Source organism: Hylaeus anthracinus, unplaced genomic scaffold (genome assembly GCF_026225885.1).
Source record: "Hylaeus anthracinus isolate JK02 unplaced genomic scaffold, UHH_iyHylAnth1.0_haploid 11997, whole genome shotgun sequence".
In the NCBI taxonomy this organism is placed as follows: domain Eukaryota; kingdom Metazoa; phylum Arthropoda; class Insecta; order Hymenoptera; family Colletidae; genus Hylaeus; species Hylaeus anthracinus.
Window position 1 is genome coordinate 10,638,076 of NW_026534344.1, and position 25,799 is coordinate 10,663,874.

The 25,799-nt window shown below is 37.1% G+C and overlaps 1 protein-coding gene across 4 annotated transcripts in view; it reads left to right on the top strand.

Annotated features, from left to right (window-relative positions):
• LOC128889260 (glutamate receptor ionotropic, kainate 2) overlaps nt 1–25,799 on the top strand; it is a 213,903-nt gene that overhangs the window by 99,496 nt on the left and 88,608 nt on the right. For all 4 annotated transcript variants that reach the window (XM_054146709.1, XM_054146710.1, XM_054146711.1 and 1 more), the window contains exon 3: nt 15,206–15,367. In XM_054146709.1, coding sequence (XP_054002684.1) covers nt 15,206–15,367 — 162 coding nt within the window. The remainder of the gene's footprint in view (nt 1–15,205; nt 15,368–25,799) is intronic.

Here is a 25,799-nt window from a genome sequence, read left to right on the forward strand (position 1 = left end):
AAGAGGCAGGAACGATCGAGGAAATCCGATGAAACTTTCACGAGGGAAATTTCAGCCGTCGCTGTAAGAACGAGAAATCCTCGGTCGCGAATAAAGGAGGCGCCGCGAATTAAGGACAATGACAAGTCGAAGTCGTAATTAGCAAAGTTGTTGGTTAGCAGGGCCTCCGTGGAACGGGTGAGCCGCCTCTTCAGACTCTTCCTTTTGTCTGTTGACAGCCGGGGCTCGACTGTAGCCGGATAAGCCAATTCTGTTGCGTCGAAACAGACGGAAAACGAGATTCGAGGACCCTCACAATGGAAAAGTAAACATTTTACTTGCAGCATTTTGTTGGCTTTCGATGCAACGTTGGTTATCTTTAGCAAGAAAAATTGTCGTTTGAAAGTTTTCTCTTCTCCTTGTGCCAATATTGGGAAGCTGGAGGTGCTTAGGTAAGAGTGCAAATAATTCGAACAATGTTTAAAGTGAATGTTATCGGGTCAGTCTAAATAAAAATGATTAGAAGCAAATCGTAAGGTTAAATAGTTGAAGGATAAGGTTAAATGAATGATAAGGACACATGTATTCATATATTAATATTATTGTATTAGCTTGACTGGAAAGTAATTTTTTATTAAGAATATATTTGTTTGAATTTAGTGTAAATGACATTAATTTTCGATCCCGAAATATTGAAAAATATTTACCTAGTGCTGTTGTTAATGTCTGTGTAATTAGTTAAAACAAATGTATACGATGAAAATGCTTGAATCTAATAAGATATAAATATAATAAAATATATTAAAAAACTAAACCAGTGTAGTAAGCAAAAAATAATGAACAAATAATCAGCAAGGAATTACTCAAGTCATTTTAAGTTTAATATTGTTTCGAACACAAACGATTCTCCTAATCGTAATTCAGGAAAATAGGAGACGGGATGAAATTGACTAAATCGAAATTGTTAAATTCCCGCGTAATTGAATACCGGGACAATAGTAGTCAAGTTTGTCCAAGGTGTATCTGGCTAAATTTGTCAAAGACGAAGTTCGTGCTCGACCGAGTGGCGTGTCGACCTAATGCATTATTGCTCTTGCGGGTTTAGCCGATTCAATTTGACGAACTTGGAATGAACGAGAATTCGCAACAAACTCGAAACAGTCGCAACTATTTGCTAACCCAATGGAATTAGCCACTGCTACGAATTTCTTGACACAAACCGCTGATCGGGATCTATCGAGCACACCCTCCCGTTCAATTTCGTAGATCAAAGGTTCGCTATCGCTACGTTAAGTCTTTGCGTCACGCTGGGTGCCGCGGGAACACGGATCGGTGTCCTAGTTCATCGTAAAAGAAAGTGATGGGTTCCCGAGAGTGCTTTACTTTCAAGAATCTTTTTCAAGATGAACTCTTTAAGTGCGCTGCGAAAGTCTCTTTGATCTTCTCGGCCGCTATCGTCGTGCCAAAGGAATCCAGTGCGCAGTCTGTCTTCGGTTTCAAATATCTTATGTAACGGATTTTATCGTTTGCCGATCTATTAGGGAATGTTATGTTTCATTCGGGACATGCAAATTGTTCAGAATTAAATGTCGACGTAAACGTTTAACATCAAGCCTTCAAATTGAACGCATGAGTGCTATTAAATTACTATTTATAAAATATTAAATAAAATATTATTCTGAAAGGTTATTTTAAAAATTTAACAAACCATTTTACCACCAAAGTCACATGCACATTTTAAAATAAAATAGACTATATATTATAAAATTTCATTCAGCCCTGAAGGTAAACCAAACAAAAATTAAGTTATTTAAACTAGACAAAATGACATTTCACAAACGCATTTCAACAGGTAAACCACTTTGCTGCCACAGTCACGCGCTTGATTTTAAATAAAATGAAGTATTTCCTAATTGCTTCTCGAAATGAAATTTCACCCAGCCCAGCTCTGCCCTGCCTCTCGCATGTCTGTCTATAAAAATTCGAAGAGCAGTTTCAAACCTGCTGACGCGAGTTTTCAAGTGAAAGAACGTAGTTAAGTCAAGGTTCCGGTCGCCTCGATTTGCATTACAAGAGGCTGAGGAATCAGACTTCCTCTTCAAGAGCTCGTAACGAAAATACAGAGGAAAGAAACAAGTAGACTGTCCGCGGCGACGAGTAATGATACGGATGATGTTACCAAAGAAGAAGTTTCGGTGCGTGGACCGCGAACATAATCAAGCGCGAGGAAGTTCGCCAGCCGAAGAAACGAAGAAGGTGAAAAGGAAACGGTCTGGACTGCGGACAATGACAAGTTGAGCCTTTAATTAGCGAAGTTGCTCGAGTTGTGTTCCGTTTCGAAGGAAACTGGGAGATGTCGACCCTTCGTACATTAGATTCCTCAGATACTCAGTCGCCCAGGCGCTTCGCAATCAACGGAAATGCGTTAGCTTACAAACAACCACAAACCAGCGTGCTTTGAAAAATTCCGCGACACGCTGATTACTCAACGAGTTGTTTGATGGTCAAAAGTCGATGTTTGCCTTGAGGTGAATTAAGAAAATATTTAATATACATTTTTCTATGAATGACAACTGTTCGAGATATAGAAGAGATTTGTTGGAAAAGTTTGGTGAATTTAAAATTTGAGGTAGAGTCGTTTTTTCATACATTTGAGAGTATTTCACCCTTCATTTCAAAAGCCACTTGAAATACTATTCAAGCAATTGAAGAAGCAATTGAATTATTAACACGTTGAACACCACGTCACTCATATATGGGTGCTAGAGCTTTTCACTAAGGAACTTCAATAAATAATTTTAAGTGGTAAGTGTTAATGGAAATAAATGTGGACAGAATTCGTACATTTTTATGAAAATACAAAAATAAGTAATACGACGAATGTTAGATTATATAGTTTCTATAAAAAGAAACGCAGTGCAATGTATCAACGTGTCCAAGCAATAAAAATCCTGCGTCGCGTTATCGCGGTCTTATTAAAAAACGTAGAAGCAGCTATTAATGAGTAGCTAAGTAGTCGTTCCCTGTGCTTCTGGTGTAGAGGATGAACTAGCGACCAAGGGTTGGGGTTGCAATGATAAGAAGTTCCTCTGCAAAACCTCGAAACTTGTTATTATGGTTCCACGGTGAGTCGCGTAATTACGGTTCTCGCTCGTTACGATTATCGCGCCCGTGGATTTTAAGCTAATTAGCCTCTCCCGCGATGCTTTATTAGCGTTGCACCGCGATACCGTCTCTCGCAGTCGATTCCCTTGCGTTGGCCAAAGATCGAAACACCAGGAGTCGTCCCAACGTTTAATTCGTGACGAATATAATTACTTAGCAATTAGAAGCACAACAAAAGAAGAATAAATTAAAGTTCGCGCAGATAGAAGTTCGAGCTCGGTTCTGAAATTACCTCATGGACGTAAAAGTCTGGTGATAAATCATTTCTTCCCATAATGTACGAACAACTAATTAAAATTCGCGCGATGGAAATTCGAACTCTGCTATAAAATAAATTCGCGATTGTATAAATGCGCGATAAATAATTTCTCCTTTCAGTTGATGAGAAATAAATTAAAATTTATACAATAGAGGTTCAACTCATTGATATACAAATATGCAATAAATTACTTCTTATAATTAATAAACGATAAATTGAAATCCATACACTGGATGTACACTCTGAAATGAAATGTGCGTATAAACACGCGATAAATAATTTCCATCTGTATAAGCCTCTCGTTCAACCGCTGCTAATTATTTACAAATTTCTGAAAAACAATTGTGTATATCCTTAATGATAAGCCTATTATTCTTGATATTATTATTATTCTTGATTCATGTTTTGTACTCTTTTTCGAAATTGTTTTGTCGTATTGTATTGTATTTCATATATTATAATGTAAATCTATATATGTACTGATAATATGCACAGCTATGTGCATATTGGTAATAATCCCGTAGGGGGTTTTATTAGCTTTAATAATAATAAAAAAAAAAATAATAATTTCCATCTGTAACTCTTGAAAAATAAAGAAAAATTGATTCAACGGAGACTCAAACTCGTTACTAAAATGAAGAGGAACATTCGTTTCCGTAAATAGTCGTTCGAACCCATCAATTTCATACTCCTCAGCCGAGTTTCATACGAGATTCACTCAGGACAGTCCTGGCAACGCGCAATCTGCGTGGATCACGCGTTAAATGTCGAAAATGGGGTTCTATGCGTCGATAGGAGTAATTCATTTACGAGATTCTGCGTTCGTACTTGAGTTATCGCAATAGCGGCCCGAATACCCCTGGGAAATACGAATACCGTGGCCTAGCAATGCCGATAATGCTAATATAAACGCAGACGCCCAGACAATTTCGCGGACTCATCAGGCCAGCGTTGTTGTTCGACGGATTAATAACTCATTACATTATAACGACGCGACGCCTGCGGTGGTTACGGACGTATCGGTTATGGAAAGCTACGTAATGGAATCGACGCGCATGAACAAGGTGATCAGCAGAGGATAGTAATTCAATATTACAGTTGATTACGGATTCATGACAATATTTGTACTATTCCCAACAGTAATCTTTCTGCGAAATGTGGAAAATCCGAAGGTGTCGACAAGATCTCACCGACATAAACTGAAATGGGTTTCAAAAGTCTTTTGATGTGCTTTACGAAGATTAGGTTCTATTGGTATCGTAGTGCAAACGTATTACAGATGCAAATAATGGTGGTTAGGGTTGGATTAGGCCTGTATTAAGTCATCAAAGTAGAAATAATCAAATGAGTCCTGTAATATGAAGGTGAATTTCATAATAATACACACTTGGCTCTATGGAGTTTGATGACTCTTTGATAAACCTAGAGCCTGCTTCGGATAAAGTTCATCATATTCTGACTTCACTACACGCAACTCTTACTTAACCTTTTCAGATCCGAATTATTTTTTTTTCTCATATTAATGTCATTTAATTTTTAGGGTTATCTTGAACTAAAATTAACGATACGCGTAGTGTGTCTGATATACATTGTCTCATTCTCCTTCAGCCTATTCCACGGAGCGTAACGCATGGGATTTTGGCTTCTTTTTAATTATTTAACCATGTTCCAGGACTCCGACCATTCTCAAAAATTTAACATGTGTCAGCTAAATAACCGATCACCATTCCTGATTTTTTTGGTAGGTGTCACTCACAGGGTTGTTTGCAATTACCACCCGCAAAAAATAAATTATTTATTTTCTACCCTTAATAATTAAAAAAATACTCTGAAAAAAATATATGAGATGCAGTTTATCAGTATGAATATTTTCGTTTTTGCATAATTTAAATATCTGAAATAGTAACCGAGAAAAAGAAATAAAAAATTTGAGTGTTTACCCTCATATTACATTTAAATGGAGGGAGTAACGGTCTGATACTTTGTGGAATGATGTTTTAGGTTAAAAGCATTGCACGGCACATAATAGCAATGAAAATTGGGGTGGTGGCCGATTGCCTATCCTTATCCTGCTAGACCCTTTGTGTCCTTAATTGTGTATGCCAGGTCTGAAAGCTTTAAAAAGCAATTCCTGAAGGTGGCCATGTAACAATATGACAAAAGGCTCCACTTTTTATTAAATAACGATATCTTACTCCTCTTTTCTTCGTGATTTTCAAACAATCTCGCACACCTCCTCTAGCAATACGATGTTCACATACTAAAAGGTTAAAATTGAAAATACGAGGCCGAGCAATTTCGATCTCCTTTGGTATCGTTGCGAACAAACAGGGAATCGACGTTTATAGTCAAAAGAAACTCCCATCCCTGCGCTATATTCGAAACACGAGTTTCCCATCCGTCTCGTGGTTTCCAAGGCGAGTGAGATCGTGGGAGACAACGCTGGATTCAATAACTCCAGGAAGAGCGTCCGATATTTCGCAGCCACTGATAAAAGCAATTTCGTAGCCACCGTATGAAACGATATTGTGCTCCACCCACGCTTTGTCAAAGCTGCAACGCGAGTCGCGTATCCTTTCGCGTCTGGCCATCATTTTGCTGGAAACCGTTGTTTGTAGCTGTATAAATGCTCGAAAGTACAGACGAGCCGGCGAATGGGATCTTTTGCACGCGGGAATCTTCCTCGAGACGCTAATGGCGTGATCAAGATCGCGAAAGGCTGCCAGACAGCGATTAAGGGTGAGTCTTTCGTCCCCGGAGACATTCTTCGTCGAGGTGGTCGTCGTCGTCTTCGCGACGAATTTAATACAAATTCAATTCCTCGTCACGGAGCGTTTATGACAATACCGCATTCCTCGCCAGGGGAAACGGACGCTTCCGTGTTCATTCTTCTCCTGGAAGAAAGAAATTCCACGATGAGAATCGAGGACGGTGGTAAAGGTCGTTCACGTCGCGATACTGTATGGAAATCGACTTTTACGCTCTGGAGAGGAACAAGCTCAAAGGTACAGGTCTGCAAATGATTGATGTGATTAAGGCAGTCCATCTAAACATGTGAGTTGCTGGACATTATTCCTTATCATCCTCTGTAAGCTGATATTTTTTTTTAAATTCACACGACTACTACTTTTAGTATTTTCAACAAATATCGTCCCGCAGTCAGTGTTAGTCAGTGGTTGCTTAGTTTCATGGTCAAGAATTACACACAAATCATTCAGAATTTAATATTTACAGTTCTATTGATAAACAATATCAATTGTGTCGAGTTCATTATTGCGAAAATGTGTACACATTTATTTTTTTTTAATTTTGTAATTTGCAACTAAAATACTTAATAAAATTCCTGGAAACCTAAGAGGCTAGACACTTTCTAGTTATTTTCGCTGCTTTCTTCATGCTGTCCATGAGATTTTTACAACACCTAATACTTTAAACTTCAAATTTGTGCCCAAAGAAGACAAATAAGTCATTCTAAGTACTAAATATTATATCTATAAAAGAGTAAATCATTACTTTTCCCAGTTCACCTCCTTCCCTTTGAATGATATTAATTCTTGGAGCATCCCTCTGGAATTCTGTACATACTTTTGAAGACACTCTTCCGACTCGCGATTGTTTGAAATGGCAAAGTAGCAAAGATCAAAGGCAGCAAAGAGTACCGATTAAGAGTTGATTCCTTCCTCTCTTAGACGCGATGTTCTTCGTGAAGGGGGACGTCGTCGTCGCGATGAATTTAATACAAATTCAATGACCCGTTGCGAAGCGTTTATGATACCCGCAGGTCCTTTGCCACGAAAGAATGCTTCTACGTTCATTCCTCTTCTGGAAGAATGGATTCCTCGATTCTTATTGAAAACGATTCGAAAGGTCTCCCCCTTGTCTCGCGGCACGATATCATCGAGGAATCAGGGTTAGAAGTGACTGCGAGCGGTCGAGGCTCTGGCTCCAGGGAAATTTAAATAATACGAAGAGTAAGAAGCTTTATTATAACGAAAACTTCTTTCCGCTCTTCCTTTTTTTCTTCTTCCGCTTCGACGAGGCGCATTCAACTCAGTGGAAGAGGGATCTTGCGAAGGCTGCGTTTAATTAAAAATTCAAAGATCCATCGGAAATTGTTAAATACTTTACACGCTGATGATTGTATCGTAGTCCGAAATGGAGGAATCTTGAAAAACGAATGTATTATACTTATTTTGTTCTTTAATTACTTTATTTAAGGTCACATCAACTACGAGATTATTAGTGACCACGTCAATGATTACAATTTAATTACAATTTATTTTAAAAATTTTGTAATTGAAGAGACGATTTCACTCCCAAAGTTAGAAATGTTGAATACGTATTTCAGCCACCCAATAATAAAATGTTCGTCGAAAACCATCCTCTTTAAGATAAAAGAAAGAAGTTCGATGGGAGGTTTTCCTTCGACTTCTGGCTTCGCGCGGATGAATACACAATGGCCGACGTTTTCATCCTGTTTGAAAGTCCGACGGGTACTAAACGATTGTTTCAACCGGGAAGGTTTTTAACCCAGATCCACGGAAAAAGAGCACCGCGTTTAAGACGTCTGAGCGTAGACTTGTTGGATAATTACGGAACTTCTTAATCCGGTTTAAAACAAAATACGCTTCCTCGCTAGGCCCATAGAAGTTTTCTTCTCCCGTTGGGAGAATTCTTTTTATATCATTTTCATTAGTCTTTGAAAGCCTCGATCCCTAGCTATGGAACGATGCTCGACATCCTTTCTCAGAGAGTGAGTATGTTTTCATAAGGAAACTAAAACATTTACACTATGTCGAGAAAGGAAAATAATTCTTTTCGATTTCTAAAGACATTAATAAGTGGAGAGCTTCCTGTCACACAGTGATCGGTGATAGTTATTTCTATTTAAGGGTCCTTTCAATTAGGACCTTATGTTATTCAACAAACTGCTCTTTAAAAGAAATGAAGTTCATACTTCCTTTGGAGTTTTGATTTATCGGAATTATTTCTATTTGAAAAGATATTATTGCAAAATTAATAAACGTAAAAATTCAAATATAATACAAAATTTTAGCCAGAGAGCATTATTTCGTAAAATGTTCTTCAAGAGAAGTCATCAAGCTCTGTGCAGGGCGAGTCGACAAATTGTTAAATGGAGAACTCTGAGTGGTTCCTGGTGGTCACTCTTAGCTAACGGTATTTTGCAGTTAGTCTATTCCCAAATTGTTTAGTAAATTGCTCCTCATAGAGAGCAACAAGGGCTATTTTATAGTACGTGGTGCGTTTGCGTCGGAGCAACGAATTTAATCAAGTTACCAGTGATCGTATTAGGCGGTCGAGTAGGCCTTCAACCAGTTTCCGAGTCTCGATTAGAGATCGCTTTTCACCGGAAGTGACGTAGAGGGCGAAGTCACCCTAGAGTGGCACAAACAAGGTGCTAGAGTCTGCGAAGTTTACTGGTCTGGATGACTGAATACCGTCAATGATAGATAATAGAGTGATCTCGCTTCGCTTCCTTACGAATCGTGACACACCGTCGCCCTTTGCATTGTTCTCCAGTGGAGCATTTTGAGTTCGCAAATGAATTAGGTAGGACGCGTTCACGCATTTCGTCGTGTAGACTTTCGACAAAATATCGAAAAACGATCACTGGTAATTATTTGCAAGAGTGTCAGTCTGCCTAAGTAATGGATTTTTTATATTTCTTTTTCGCTGGCTGGTATTGCTTTATTTTTGTTTTCTCATTATGATGGGTACTACTTCTTTCGTGATTTAGCATTGTATTGTGTTGCGTAAGTTGAGAGAACTGATTAGGAAGCGAAGGATGAACCTAACCTGTTGATTCGCGAGACTAGATATTCTTCCAACTGATCTTTGAGGATTCTTTTCTCTAATATATTTTGTTAGAAATATAAAGATAGTGTATCTGTATTTTTGTTTCTAATATATTTTATTGAATTATTATGGGCATAGTTCATTTTTCTTTTTTAACTTTTTCTAATATATTTCGTGAGAAATATAAAGATATACTTATCTACAATTTGAGCGCTCAAACTTAGAAAATCGAACCATGAGACACGTTGAAAAATAAATACGCCAAGTGTATTCAACATAAAAATCTGTAAAAATATGAATTTTTTTAGAAAAAATTCTTTTAGTTGATCCAGCAAGTTTCAAATAAAATCAAGAAAAACACGACCACATAATTTTTCAAGAACAGCAATTTTTCTTCCGTGCTACCGAGTAGCAGTCACCGTGAAAAATCAACGAGCAAGAATTTTCTTTCGAAGTTGAAGCTTCATTAGTTTCGTGCTCGTTGCCCGATATTGTGTCATCCGTTGCAGTGAAATTTCATGGTTCAATCTTCCTAACCGCACATGTGGTGGGAATTTATACTCGTACCCAGTGAAGACGCATCACGCGGAAGAAGCCATTAATTATTCAAACGCGTTTCAGACCGTAATGGCGAGGTAAAACGAGAGCAAGAAGCTCCGTCTCGCTGACGATTAATTAAAAGCTGCTGGCTGTAAAACTCCTCGGAAGGCGGAAGTGGCGCTCTCGACGAATCCCCTCCCGAAATGGGATTGGCACTTAATGTTCCGCTGGTTCTCATCGCGGCGTGTGATTCTCTGAAAGAGCAATTTCATCAATTAAACGACGAGTTGATGTATGAAACTTCGAAGGTCGCTGGCCGATACAGCGCGGAAGACGACATTTAAAAAGAGGGACAGGAAATTCAATATTTCCAGGACTCTCGGAAAGGTTTGGGTGGATGAGTGGAATAAAAGTTGAAGTAACGCAAATAATACACCGGTTTATGAAGACTTTGTCCCTCTTAAACGCTACGACTTTATTTACTTTTTAATTAGGTTCTCTCCAAGGAAAATTCTTGTCCAGATAAAAGTTTCGAGAAGAGCGAATAAACTTATCAGCTAGATCCAGTTACTCGTTGAATGAGATATTAGTTCCTGAATTGTAGAAGGAAATTATATTTCAGCTTGAGTGGGTATAGATACGATTGAACAATTCGCTTATAAAATTGCAAATAAAATCATTGCTGTCTCTAATATTCTACCTTTATGATTTACTCTGATTTGAATTTTTTTACCTTGTCAAATTGCTCTTAATTCCACAGTAGGTTAATTTATTACACGATTGGATACCCTATAATAAGATTTATTTCACTGATACGTATTATTTCATTCGTTCACAATCCACTTCATACAGAATACATATAATATTATACATAACATACAGACAATAATGTAAAAGAGCAGCTAATGTAGACATTGAGTGTTTGATATTGTAATACTTCTTTAGCAAATATAAGCTCCATGATTGTTCACCTGTCATTCGTCTCGTCGACATATTTGAGCTTTTAGCCCCTTTTCACAGTCCTCGATTAATTTTAATGCCTATCCAATTATTAATCGCTATAGACAGTAAATGAGGTTTCTGCTCGAAACAAACGTCCAAATAATTATTATTCGTAACAAGCTAAACCTCGACGTACGATAAGCCCAAAAGGCAAAATCTCTCGTTCCACTCAGTGGTTACAGATAATTAATCGAGCGATAATGCATTTTGTATCGTCGAAAATCAACTATTATACGCCCGCATGCGGGACGCAGCCTTTCATTTGCCTAACTATAATTATTTTTTTTCAATTTGATGAACGAACGCGAGAAATATTATAAGCGATATTATCGATCAATAGTACGCGGGTACCATTTAAATCGCCATTGTTATTTAAACAAACCGTATTGGCGTATCATACAGTACAATGGACGAATGTTAATTTGGAGAGCAGGAAGGATCTAGTATTCTTTTAATGTACATATATTCTTCTCGCATAAGTAGACCGCTTGCACAAGAAACGTGTTCATACTGCAGAACATTTCGAATAATTTTATATAAAGATTCCACTCTGCAGCGGATTGAATTTGTCTGGTCTTATTTGTACAAACTTTACAAAAGCTGAATTCGCGATACGAATGTCCTTTACATATCCACTTTCGAGAAAATCGCATCTTGAAAAGGAGGTTAAAGAAATCTGACACAAGGAAGACTCGTGATCTCAGAAATTTTAGTAGATTGCAAGCGCTTCTGAGTAACAGATATCCTTCTTAAACTATATTTCATCTTGAAATTCACGAATTTGAAAAATATCACGGCAAACATCTGTGCGGTATCGACTTTCTTATTCCGTGTTGGGTTTCTCCTGTATCTGTGAATGAAACCTATAAAATCCCAGTTTGTGGATATGGAAATTTCCTTTCTGGAAGAGAACCTGTTTCAGAAATCAACTTTTATGGGTGATTCCAGATTTTGAATCAAGAAATTCGCGAAATAAAAAGATCAGTATTTGTTCCGTTCGACCCTTGGATAGTTGAAACAGTATTGGCGCGATTGGAAAACGGAAAACGAACGCTTAGGCGCATTCTAGTTTTATCTAACATCTGGTCGGAGCGATTTCTTCAGGAAAGTGTACGGAGTTTCATTCGGTTTAAATTGTAATCCCTTAATGTAGTATATAAGTTAGACATGCTTAACTGCTATGTTTATAAATGTGTTTGCATCTACTAATCGTAAAGAAAACTAGGAAGTAGTCTCAAAGAGCATAGAAAGTATGTACCAAATTCTTTGCAATATATAATTTAAAAAAAAAGCAAAATAATGTAATTCTACTGCAGAAAGTTTGGCCAAAATATTCCTTCATTAACTCTACTGAATTTGAATTCATAACACTTATTTTGAAGTTATATTGACGAATTCGTTGTGGCATATAATTTTACAATAAACGAACATATCATTCCTAAAAATAAGTATGCCACTTTATTTAATTAAATTACTTTGTAACATTAATTTTACCTTATACCTTGGTAAAACATTGGATTAAAATTATTCTCCTTTTCGTACCTTGCTCTTCACTCAGAAATAAGGAAACACGATACCTTTAATAAAGGTATTCATTAATCTTGTCAATAAAAGAAACGGTAAGAAAGACTGTGAAGAAATGAAAAATCTTAGAAACTCCTCGAGTAGATTCATTATTCAGTGAAACTTATTCCTCTCGATTTCCACTGGCTAGACGGTGTCAAAGAGTAATCATAATATTTTTCTCGCTCTGGGAGAACGACATTCAATTTCAACAAGAGTTCTGATACGTGACTCCGAGGAAACGTCTCACCTTTGAAGCGATTCGGAAAGTACGCGGGCGGGACCCTTTAAGTAACAGGCTTTTTCTCCAGCTTTCTACTGATGCTCCCCTTGAGGGATCAACCTCAGGTTTGCTTCACACCGAGCAAGTGAAACGAAACTGCATTACTCGGACACTTCACATGCACTCTACAAGAAGTCATTTACTACATCATTACTTTGCAAAATTAAACCCAAGAAATATTCACTGCTTCCTTTTTAAACGAAGAAGTGAGTTAATTTTAAAATTGGGAACTGTAAATAAATAATTCAGCTTTCTACTGATTCAACGCGTTATCGATATGCCAATATTGATTTACGTAATCGATCAACATCATTTCAATTTATTGTTCACTTCAAGTGAAACTCCTCTAAAGAGTAATTTTCGACAAATTGAAAAAGGGTAATTAGTGTCGTTGGAAGTTAGCCAAAGTTCACGTTGCCTTGTGAGGAGCAATCAGCTTCTGCTTTTATTCAGCAAACTCTTAGACATTTTGTAATTTGACGAAAAACCCGCAGGGCGTGTATTAGTCATTTCTACGCTGATCATTAAGTAAAAGAGGCTGTACCCTAGTTCGAGGGTCGTTTGAAAACAATTAATTCAGGTTAGCCTAATTATCGTAGACGTCTTTTTGGAGGAGTGACGAAGATTGATTCGCGATGCCCAAAGAAGTTCGCTTCGGAAGGGAAGTTCCAGTCATGACGTGGATAAATTCAGACAATTTCAACGGATAATTTTATCATGTGAATTAATATTTCCTCGAGACAGTATGTGGCGTGAAATGTCTGTCGCGCGAGTATCATCAGTCAGGGAGGAGATGAAAGGTTAGTGACGAATCGAACGTAGTTTCGTTTGAGTTTACGGAAACTGGTGGAACGATGATACTTCATGAAGCGCGATGAGGCAGAGTGGAGAAAGATTAAAGCATCCAACCATCGAGATTGCCCGCTCGAAGATGGATTGCCTTTAATAAACTCGCTAACACACCCTACGCAGGGAATTTTAAAACAAGAGAGAGAACAAGGGGAGAAACGTATCCTCGCGAGCGTACTCTTCGAGTACAAGAGTATTCACAGATCTGAGAGAATAGATTCCTGGAAATACACTGATTTTCTCAGTGATGAATATTTAAATACATTTATCTCAATATCTTGTCTATATTTAATGTTTAGATATAGATATATTGTATTAATAATTTTGTTACATTCCTCATACATTTCATTGAATATTCTATAGCCTTAGGAGTTACACATTCATATTTACGTTTTTATTTGACAAATATTGTTTATTACATTATTTTTAAGATGAGAATGATTAGAATAACTGACACAGGAATATGTATGGTTAAATACAACGAATCTGCTGTAGTAAAATTGGTTCTCAGAGCTGCGAAAGTTAGAAGTTGAATAGAGCTGCCTGAAGTATAAAATTATGAGCAAGAATGGATAACTTCGCGAGAAGTTCAATCTTCTTTTCTCGTCTTTCTCCTTGTCGACATCAATTCCAAAGCTATTTAGTTCCTTCTTCCTGCTTCAAGATTCATAATTTGTTTTAGCTTAATGAGAAGGGATAATGGACTCGATATAATGAAAATAATCAAGGTAAACTTGATGATTGATTTCCAAGTTTCGGAAATTGCGTGGATAATGTTTTAGTAAGAATATGTCCGTTTACTATAGAACAACTTTTCAAATCAAATTAATGAACTGTGCCGTTTGTGTCAATAATCTGTTCGAACAAACTTATTTATATTGTTATCATTTACATATAACTTAGTATCTGATACATTTCAGAAAGATTTTCCTTTCAAAATCTTTGTATACGACTCCTGTGAGATTAATCCTCGTACAGCCATCTGTATATTCCAACGAAGAATGATAGTCGTTCCGTGACTTCGAGGGTCGCATTGAACAAATTACTCGACGAGATCGTGTCTCCATTCATGCTCGTTTCACGACGTTTTTTCTGGATATGCTCCCACGAGACAATTAACTCGTAAGAGGGTTACGTCTGCAATTACGCTCGTTCAAGTTGGCAGCTGTCTAATCAGTACGCCGTAATTAAAAACGTGTGAACAAAGCGCTCGCTAGGGTAACGACATATGCGTCGGTTACGATCCAACAAGAGCGGTATTTTCGATGAAGGAAACTTGATTTCAACCTGATTACAAGAATGGAACAGAAATCTTTCTCGCAAGCAATCTTTTTCAATAGGAAGATATTGATAACTGCTATTACTGCGATTTAATTGAGGCCAATTCATAGTGATCCCACCGCGGAGGACTCAATACCGTCCATTATTAATTATCAAAGATGAAGACAAAGAAAATGATCAACCTAGTGACTTTTCTTTGTATTACTGTAGAAGATGTATTTGTTCTTCGAGAATATTCAGACTCTTCAAAATGACAAATTATTAATTTCTTAAGGCAATAAATATCACATACCTGCAATCAAATTCTGGGTGTTGATAACGTTACTGGTACCTACAGTCATCGAATATTAAACTATTGTACTTGTACCTCTTCTATGCTATATTTATGTTCATTAGAATTTAAATTGTATAGAATAATTGTGTTTCAGAATCTAATTTCAAACAATTCCTTTTTCTATGGTTTCCAGGTGCGATCTTCACGGAGGATCAAAAGGACAGTCCGTCAGAGCTGGCGTTCAAATACGCCATTTACAAAATCAACAAGGACAAAACTCTCCTGACGAACACGACGTTGGTCTACGATATACAATACGTGCCCAAAGACGATTCATTCAGGACGTCGAAGAAAGGTAACTAATACAAATTGAGCATTCTGTCATCATCGTACCTTGTACCTTGGCTGTACATAATTACGAAAAACATACGAAAACTATACACATTGAATGCAGAATTTACTATAATAAAAATAAATATAATAATATTATTATTTGGTTTTACATAGGTCCATATACTTTCAATTAAGTTCAGCATAAAATCCACAGTTTATTCGTAACATTTAAGATACATCAAATACTAAAAATGAATTTGAACCTAATTATCAGGAACTGAATTCGGCAATCACTACCTATCTAGAAATTAGCATTTCGCATCCAACGAGAAAAGTTCACGGTATTCGAAGCAGGTTGACCCACATACCAACCGAAAGCGTGCCAAAAACTACCGAAAAAAATTGCATCGCTCTTTCGTTGCACGAGCTCTCCCTGTATTGCATCTTCTTCCGCCAAGAACACCCTCTTCCCTCTCTCCAGATAACCTATATACAAGGAAACCGGTTTCCCTGGGCCCCCTTCACCACCGCCGCCGCTTCGCACGGGGAGGGAAACGTATTTAACGCCTTGAAGCATCTGGAGCGAAAGTCTCGACACGAAAACGTCACGGGCGTCGATAAGGCACGAGTTCCAAATCTGATAAACGCCAAGTGTCCTCGGCCCTCGACTTTTTCCATTCGGTTGTGTCACAAAAATAGTGTCCATTTATTTTCGTCAATTCCATTTACTTGAGAAGAAGAATTTAAAAAAAAAAAACGATACTCAGGAAATTAAGAATCGACAACTGACGCACTGCTTCGTAATGACTAAATCGCAACTACCATCATGCTCTCTTGTAATAAATTTTTTAAAGTGAAACACGTAGCTGAAGAATGTTAAGAAATGCAACAGAATCGAATAAAGTTAAAATTTTTGTTATGTACTATACACGCAAGTTTTAACGACAAAGACGAATTCCACAAATTAGTAAATATATTAATCTAATGTAATGCGTTGTAATTACATTGTAACAATTAACGTGGTTACCAATAACCCTGAATGACTCGAGGTGACCTTAAATAAAAAAAAAAAAGAGGAAACAAAATACTTAATTTACCTAAACAGAAAAAAGTATTCCATTTTTTAACAAAAGATGTATGATTCTTTCTTGATGGTATGGAGTTTAACAGATACAAAGGTTGAAGCTATGTACTAGGAGTTTCTTTTGAATTTCAACTCGTTAATAACTCCTCTGGCTTTCGAAGGAAATTCGCATCACGAGACTGATTTTCATCCTTGATGCGGCTCGAGGATAAAAGTTACGCGCCTCGAAAGTTTCCGGGAAGTATAAGGATTGTAACATTTTATCGTTCATCGAATGGACGGTATACATTAAAGGGAAACGGTCTCCCCTGCTGAAAAGACGTTGAACGTCAAAGCTGGCCGAGAACGCTACTTTTTCTCGCAGCAATAATGCTGCCTAGAAAATCGCATTAAGGAGGGAGTTGCTTTACGTGTACTAGATCTACTAAATCGTATTTCAATTTCTTTGTTGTTACCGAATATAATATCATCATCTAGCAGAGAATGATTGAAATACGTAATCAGTTAAAATTGCAGGAAATGAAAACCAAAGTTTCCATTAGCTTTCTATTCTCAAGTGCTCATTGTTATAAATACAAAATTAAATCTGCGAATATACATATAATCACAGAATTAGAAACATAAGTAGAAATATAATATGTTAATACGTAATGATTGTTGAGGAAATTATTGGAAACCTCTACAGCAGTGTGGAAAGATAATAAATGTAATATTTGCAGAGAGCAAAGGGTAGTAAAAATTTTATATCAAAATCATTTTTGATAAATCTTGGAAATATTTATCACTAGAACAGTTGAAGCAACAGGTGTGAATGTAATTATCGTACTGTACAGAGAAATTGAAGGATTTATTTATTGAATATCTTCCAAGGGGTAGTTTTCAATGAACCGAGTGAGGAATGAATGGCGATACATCCCCTTTAAAGGCGACTAACCCTTTCGAAACGATCACTCAGCAGTGTTACTCATTGAGGAAGGGAAATAGATCTTCCATGAGGAGATTCAGCTCCGAAATTAAATCGCCGCATTAACGAGGCAGTTTGTAAGCGGAGCATCCGTGAAAATGCGAACGGGTAGTCTTTACTCGATCCTGCCCAAAGAGAAGTTATCTCCCTAAAATCCTCGGCTGGATTTAGATTGGTAATTAACGATTTGTTTGGAATTTTTTACTGCTTGCAACCTTATTACTTAGACTCCGAACAGAATTGCGTTTCTGGCTCCTACTTCATGGATTAAATTTTATTAAATATTTACGATACTTCCTGAATATCGTTTCTCGTCTGTCAAGTATTTCTATTTTAAGTAGTGGTTACTGGAACTATGAAACAGGTCTCCTCATTTACATTTCAATTTAAAATTGTTCAAATTTAAATTCGTGGTAGAAATAATAATATAAAATTATCAATGATTATTAAATGTCAGTTGCAAGATCTTTAGTTCCTTTTGAAAATATTGCCAAGCTACTATTGTGTTTACATTATAAATATTTGATATACTTACCAGTATGTATATTCGTTAAATAAAATTCAAGAAATCCTCACGTTCAATCAATGATTAGTTATTACTACTGTTAAATTAATACTAGATTCGTAATTTTGTTCTACATACCTTTGAGTGTTACGAAAAAATGTTATCACTTTCCCTTTCTACTATATTTTCCCACCTTTCTGGCAAAGCTGTTATACCGTCGATATAAAGTTTCGGTAGTCTTTTTTATGAAATATAAACACAATCTGTAGCACGAATCTACGAGGTGATCTAATACACATAAGATGAAAGTGAAGATTACATTGGAGTTTCAAGGTTCGTTATCATTTTGTGCCGACTGGTGACCGAATTTGTCATCAAGATTCAACTTTGACGGAGGATAAGTGGTAACGAACGCGATATGTGCGTTCGATGGTGTACACGGGGAGTCATAAGCTGAAACTTATGCAATACCACGAGTCGAGCCGGTCGCTAGGAAACCGTAACGATGTTTCTTGCTACTCGATCGCAGACGACCGTTGAACGTAAATTGCAAGCCATAAATCAGCCCTGGCGTCGATAAATTTACAACAAAGTTCTATCTCCAGCGAATATCTATTTCATCGTGAACGCGACCGAAATTATTGAGCCTCAAAGACACTTCATTTCCGCCTGTCGCGCAATTTTCATAGCTGCATATTTCTCGGCCGGTAGAATCGTATTTCTGGGGACAACGACGCGCATTGTCTATTGAACAAACCCGTTCACGCGTTTGGCATTACGTTGCATTCGAAGGGTTTCGAATATTTACAGTGCTTTAGACCGCCCGAGGGACGGGAACTGAATTATTACTCCATTAAATTTTTGCAAATATACCTCGAATTGCGCGATTTTATCGTCAGCAATATCAGGCGGTTTCGGCGTTTGTTTTTTTTTTTTTAATGATCTGTTTTATGGTTTGAACAATTATTTGTTTAATTTATTTTAAATCGTGTGTCTCAATGGTTAATACTCACTGCAATTTTTTTGGCTATTAGGAGTTTGATCAGCCCACGTTCTATTGGATTCAGGTCTGGGCTGCGTTCATAACTGGGTCAATTTAGACCCATAGGACTCTAGTCACTTTTCGCATTTTGTCCTGTAACATTGGATCCGCTATTTAAAATTATTAAATTCTTAGTTCAGATTTGGAATCAGCAACCTGAAAAACTCCTGTATACCAAGTTTCATCCAAATCGAATCAATTTTCTCATTTTGGTCCGCCATATTGGATTCGCCATTTTGAATATCTAAATTTTGAGTTCAGATTTGGAATCAGCGACCTCAAGAACCCCTGTATACTAATTTCATTTAATTCAGTCATTTTTCGCATTTTGTGTCGTTGTGTTGTATCCGCCATTTTGAATTTCTAAATTCTGAATTCAGATTTAGAATCTAATCTATCTAATAGGAATCTATCTAATAGATAGTTACTATTATTGTTAGATACTCTTAAATAATTGTCTTTTTAAATATATAATTATTACCACCATATTAGTACCATGTAACTCGGCGTGGAATCGTCCGATTCGATTCTAACAAAATTCAAATTGAAGACTTGCACACACCCAGAAGACACTTGAAGACTACTCCTCACGAAGTTTCACTGAAATCGGTTAAAAATTCTCATAATTATGAACATTTAAAAAGGTGTTCCGCTAATTTTGTCCAGCAGTTTATGTTGTTTAAAAAGAAAATTTACGATCTTCTTTTGGAATAATTCGTGACTTAAAGGCTAACCTTATCCCTTGAGTAATTGCAATCAAATTGAACTATTAGATGTCTCAAAATTGGCAGTGAATGGGTTAACACGTTATATTTTCTATCTCGGTTGAAACGCAAGAGAACTCACACAAACTTCAATGAAATGTTTAAAGAATAAAAAGAATTCAAATCAAAAGAATTTGACTACTTCGGAGCACTTCCAGTAAATTACTAAACAACACTCAAATTTTATGAATTCATTAGCGAAATATTCGCCGTAATTGCTCTTTGCTTCGCACCTTCTGGTCGTTCCATCCGCGCCACGCAAAAATACCCAAACGGTTAAGTGAATAGAATAGTTCTAAACTGCAGTTTCACCAAGTGCAGGAGATAACAGTGTGGCCAGCCACTGTTGACAAAACAGCAAGTTTCGGGCAAACTTAGCTTTAAACCAGAAAAGTCCGTATCCGTGGCTACCTTTCATAACGTTATCGCGCAGAACACTGGGAACAAACCCTTCGCTTAAGTTAATCCGCGGAAGCTTGGCAACCCTCACCTCTAAAATGGGAGCACACTAAATACTCATTCGAGACGTACAACGGACCGTAGCCATTCTGCTACTGATGCCCCTCAGGATTACCATTCCACCAAGAATGGTTCCCTTCGCATATTCCTGCAACGTCTTCTCGGTGGTCCTGGTCGCACATCCGCGTTCGAAGATACTCGTGGATAGTCCGAATAGATATTCAATTTCCAGCCGTGGCTCTTCCTCCCACGTTTGTTCCATTTCGCTCCATTTTCATCTTGTTACTTCTCTCGCGAATATTCGGTGACTGGGGACCGTGAGCCTCTGTACAGTTTTTCTCACTTTGCAGCGAGCTTAATGTCGCGTACAGAAGCACTCGACCCTCTCGTGGAAGCTAATGTTCCGTTGCAGATTTAGGGATAATGATCCTTGGTCATCGTGCCAGTGACGTATCGTTTCGCGCGAGTGGCTTTTCTGGGTTGTCGCTTTAAAAATCAAATCGACTGTGAATGCTTCTTTTCGTTTCATACTTTAAGCTTTATTTTGTCCTCTTATTGTCATTGTTGTCTGGTTCCTATTTAGAATAATACAGTAGACAGGTTCTTAGATGGAAGCAATTATTCATGTCTTGAATGAATTTTAAAGAGCATTTGTCAAACAAAATTTATTTCTTCTTTTACTGCCACTTGAAGCTTCTAGTATCGATCAGAAATGAACCTTTTCTTTAATTTCCTTTCATTAGGAATCTCAGTTTTTATAGACAAAATCAAATATCATGATCAATAACTCAAGGGGATCCTCCTATCGAAATTGTGAAAAAAAATGTGATATTAACGATTCTTTTCCGTGAAAAGTATAAAATTCACTGTTAGGGAAATATTCATACAAAAACGTTTTACGTATTCTCAAATACTTTGTGAATAAATGTCAAACAATTTTGTTACTTCACGTTGCATACTTTTCACGGAGAAAAAATCTTTAATGACACATTTTTTTCACAATTTTGATGGGAGGGTCCTCTTAAAGTGATCCTATCCAAAAATACTCGAAAGATAATATCATTTGTCACAACGCGTACCAGTTTAAAGATATTAATCGCAAGAAACGTAATTGCGATCGCGTGAGAGCAACTTACAATTACAGATCCAACTGTTTAGGAAGCTGCTCCCAAGTACCTATAAGTTACAGATGCAACCAAACTCTACGTCAGCATCCGTAGCATACGTCTTTAGAGGCAGTACACGAAGACCACTATCATCGAGTTTGTTGACTTTTCGAACCTCTCCACCTATCTCCTGCAAACTAACTCGCTCCACCACAGGAATTTTCCGCCTGGGCAATTTAGAAGTCAGCAATCAGCACTTACCTCAGTCTCGCCAACATCTCCGCCAATCGCAAACATTCAGCATTCCGCCACAACATGCAAGAAGAAACCTTTGAGACGCGATGCTAGTCAAACGGAACCTGTGAAACATTTAGAGACAGGAGAATTAGATACAGGCTAGTGGAAGAAGAATTTCCAAACATGAATATTATTATTTATTATTTATTTGTAATTTCGATTTAATAATCGGAGACAGAGCTGGCACTTCTTAACATTTACATACTACATCACCTGGACATATCATTTGATGATAAGATTATTATGCACCCCTTCTGCCTATATGAAACTACAAAATGAAGTACGTAAAGAAACATTCACACTACATTTTAAATTCCACAACTTTCTGATATTCTGTAATTGAATTTGTTTTAAAATAAATTCTTAGAAAACAATTTTGTCCCACTATTTGGTTAAACTCGCGCTCCATCAATATTGATCCATTGAGGTACATTTATTAACAGTATCACACGCGATCACTATAAGCCTAAAAGGGAAATTATTTACTGTTCCGCTCAATTTGATCTCATTACACACGCGAAACAGAAAATACTCTTGAATAAACAGATAGTAACACAATACACAATGACGTAGCGATCGATGATCAGCTTCAATTACTGTTGCCTAACACGAATGCTAGACTGAATAGCGGCTCTGTTAATTGATATTGACCGAATCAACAGGCTTGCCAATAAATTGTATCGAAATTTCATCTCCTTGGGTCAACGAATGAATGCGCTTCATTCCACGCCGTATCGATTACTTTTTCCATTCGGGGTTATGGATTTTGATGAATTTGAAATATGTATACTGATTGTACTCCACATGAAATCAGTCAGCAGTCAAGCCACCGTTTTTACCGTTGTTTAACTTGCATGAAAAATGCAAAACGATTTCGACGTGTGTCTATCATCGTTAAAATGGAAGATATCTATTATTTTCTCTGGCTGGATCTATACCAACTTAAATCCATTCGATAAAGGAAATCACTGTAGAAAATAGATTTGAGTTGTTTATAGTGGCATATTTTACACCACACTTTACAGTGGTGTATAGAAGTAAAATGAGTTCTGTTACGGTGATAGAAATATTTATTTATCGGTGGACCGAGTTCTCGTTCAACGGTTTTAACGATCGTTATGAGACAACGGTTCGTCACCGCGTACGATGACATCCAGAAATGGCTTCGTCGCTAATTTCCGCAGCGGGTCGCGTAACGGCATTCCAGGCGCCATTTGTATACGGAACGGAGACCTAAGGATTGCGTAACAAAGCAGAGTTAACGGCCGAGGTGAGCGAAATTCGCTCGGATTGCTCGTGAAACGGTGACGAAGAATATTATTCATCGAAACCACCCTCTCAACGAGCATTACGCATTCAAAACCTTTAAAGCAGTAGTGGATAACATATTTCAAATGCAAAATACTATATAGTCCACTTTATTACTATGGAAATAAAACACTTTCTTCGTTGCAATGAGTTCGTAAAGTAATATTATACGTAGTTCTTGAAGAATGCTAAAACCAGTGGGTCTCTGTTTTGAAATACTTATTTTAATGTATTGTTCCATTTATCTGCTTACTGCAAGATGTAGAAGCTGCAATATGTAATAATAATCGTGTAAAATACGTGATCACCAAGGCAAGTAAAAGTTTATAAATGTTTTCTTATTGTCACCAGTAAGACAAAATGAAACTTTAATACTTGTTCGTCTGATTAAAATGTAATGTAGAGGACTTTTAGAAGTACGTATAAGGTCCACTCCTTTCCTAATAAAAAATTGGGCTCATGTAACTTTCAGGTAACACGCTAATATGTCGACATTATAACAACTAATTTTAATCTGTTTCGCAAGATGACGTATACGTCTTAACCTCTTCAAGGAGGATTTTTTTGTTATTATCAAATTTTTGTTCTATCTATTATTGACAGTAATCATAATTATAAAAAACTAAACGTCCACATACGTGGCCAAGGGCGTGAAGACGTTAATTACTATACATATTATCTTTGATAACCAATAACAATATTGATGACGTTCGACAGCACCATCAACTTGAAATATGAAAGTGAATGCCTTGCAAATTGATAATTCTACTAAATTTCTACGAAACAAAAATAAACTAGAAAATGCTACAGTAAGTACTCGCTAAAACTGCTCGAGACGAATTCAAAATTACTTAATTTGACGACAAAAAAATTCAGAGGCTCCAAGATTAAAGAGTCCAAAAAACAACCACGAGCTAACACCATTCCAAAAGACTTCTACAAACGAAAATACCAAGATAGTTTAATGGTACACTCGAGCTATAAAAAAGCGAACGAGCATCGCGATTAGTTCGCACCTGCGATTATTTTGCCGCAGTGTAGCAAAGAGGAAGGCGTGGTCGTTGAAACCCGTGTAATTTAGTTAAATGGAAGTTGCGGTAAAGCGCTGATGGGGAATTTTTTTACAGCCAGCTTCTAGATGGTAGAATCTAACCCTCCATCACAGTGGTTTTTGCCCGCCACAGCGTGTGGCCACTATATTTTTAATTTACTCTTTCGCATCTGACACTTTCGCCCTCTTCTCCCTGACGCGTCGAAGCTCGAACAAGACCCTAATACCTTTGTCCCTATTTCTGCGCAGCGAATGTTCCACATTTGGCAAGGAAATTTAGGTCGCGCGGGATTGAAGATCGACGACTCATGACTCCGTTACACTCATTTCCCTAAAAACGGTTCACCGCGGTTTTAATGATTTCGCGTCAGAATTAAATGGACGTAACGCAATTTTCACCGTCCCGTCGAATGGCGGAGTCGTTGTTCGTTTGTTTCTCTGGGAAGAAAAAAAGTCTCGCGAGCGTAAACGCTACAATTTGAACAACTTGTCAGTGGCGATGGAACGGAGCTTCGTTAACTTTCCATTACACCGCCGTCTTCCATTAATGGGCTTTTGTACCCATGGAACGCTGTAAAAACTTATTTCTGAATTTTTCCTACCAACATTATCGTTAACAGCTTTTTCGAGCTATCCGTTATTGATCATGGCTTTCGAAGACTTTTCGTATTTTTATACGTATTTCAAGGTAGTTGTTTTCTAATGGAAAATATGAAATACGAAATCGTTATAACAGGAACAAAATAAAAATGCTTGAGACGGCTTCAAATCGTTTACTTTCTGTCAACACAAGCATCAACCAAAATTCTCGGTCAACTATTATTTGATTATTATATTACTTATATTTACACGATAACCACACACAATAATTCTCTATTTCATGTATAATTCTTATCTCACTTAGAGCTCGTAAATCATTGTTTTATACAACTATCAGAATTACATTTAAAAAATAAAATAATGATCTAAACAAGATGTAGAGAATTTTAGGTATCGCAGAAGCAGAAGAAAAATGTCAATTCAAACACGATGATCCAGAAATTTCGCGAAGCATCGGGTAGAAAATTCGAACGACTAAGGTTTTCTAGCAAATTGAAAACTTTGGTCGCAGCTACTTGGCCATCAAAGAAGTTACATTGTCAAGCTCGAGGAAACTTTACCAGCAATAAATGAAAATATTCGTTAAATTGTTCCGCTTGAAAAAGTCGAAACAGCTTCCACAGTAACTCGATGAAATTTGAGGATTCGTTCCCATTCCACGTTCTTGTGCACCTTTTGCTTCTTGTGACAACTCGAGCGCACCTTGATCCTCTTGAATTGGAGTTGATAAGACTCTGTGAATATTAATCAAAGTATCGGGGACCGACTTATTATTAAGGGACTACGACTGTGAAATCTATGGAAAAGTAAACTCCGTCGCTGACGATGCATACCTTTGATAAATATTTCAGGATTGAGAAGGCTCGAGAGAGATCTTCCTTTGAAACTAAGTTAAACTGATAGTGAGTCTAAATACCAACAGCTATTAACCCTTTCGTACACCTAGATGCGATCAATATCATATTTTGAAAGCATTTTAATCTGTTTTGTGGTAAACGATATTAAAATTGAATATATATTTAACGAAAGGTTGAAGGTTATTATCTAGATAAAGTTCTCTTTAGTTCAATCACTGATCTGGATAAATCGTATTATACAATTAATCGAATTTACTGTCGATTATATGTATGATGTTTTATCTTGTTAAATGTAACTTGCAAACGATCGCATAATTTGATTAAGAACCAATATTTTACGGTCAATCGTGCCTTTGCAAATTAATGATATGAAAATTGCAAACATGCAACAGTTTATACTGATATTATGTGCGTTCA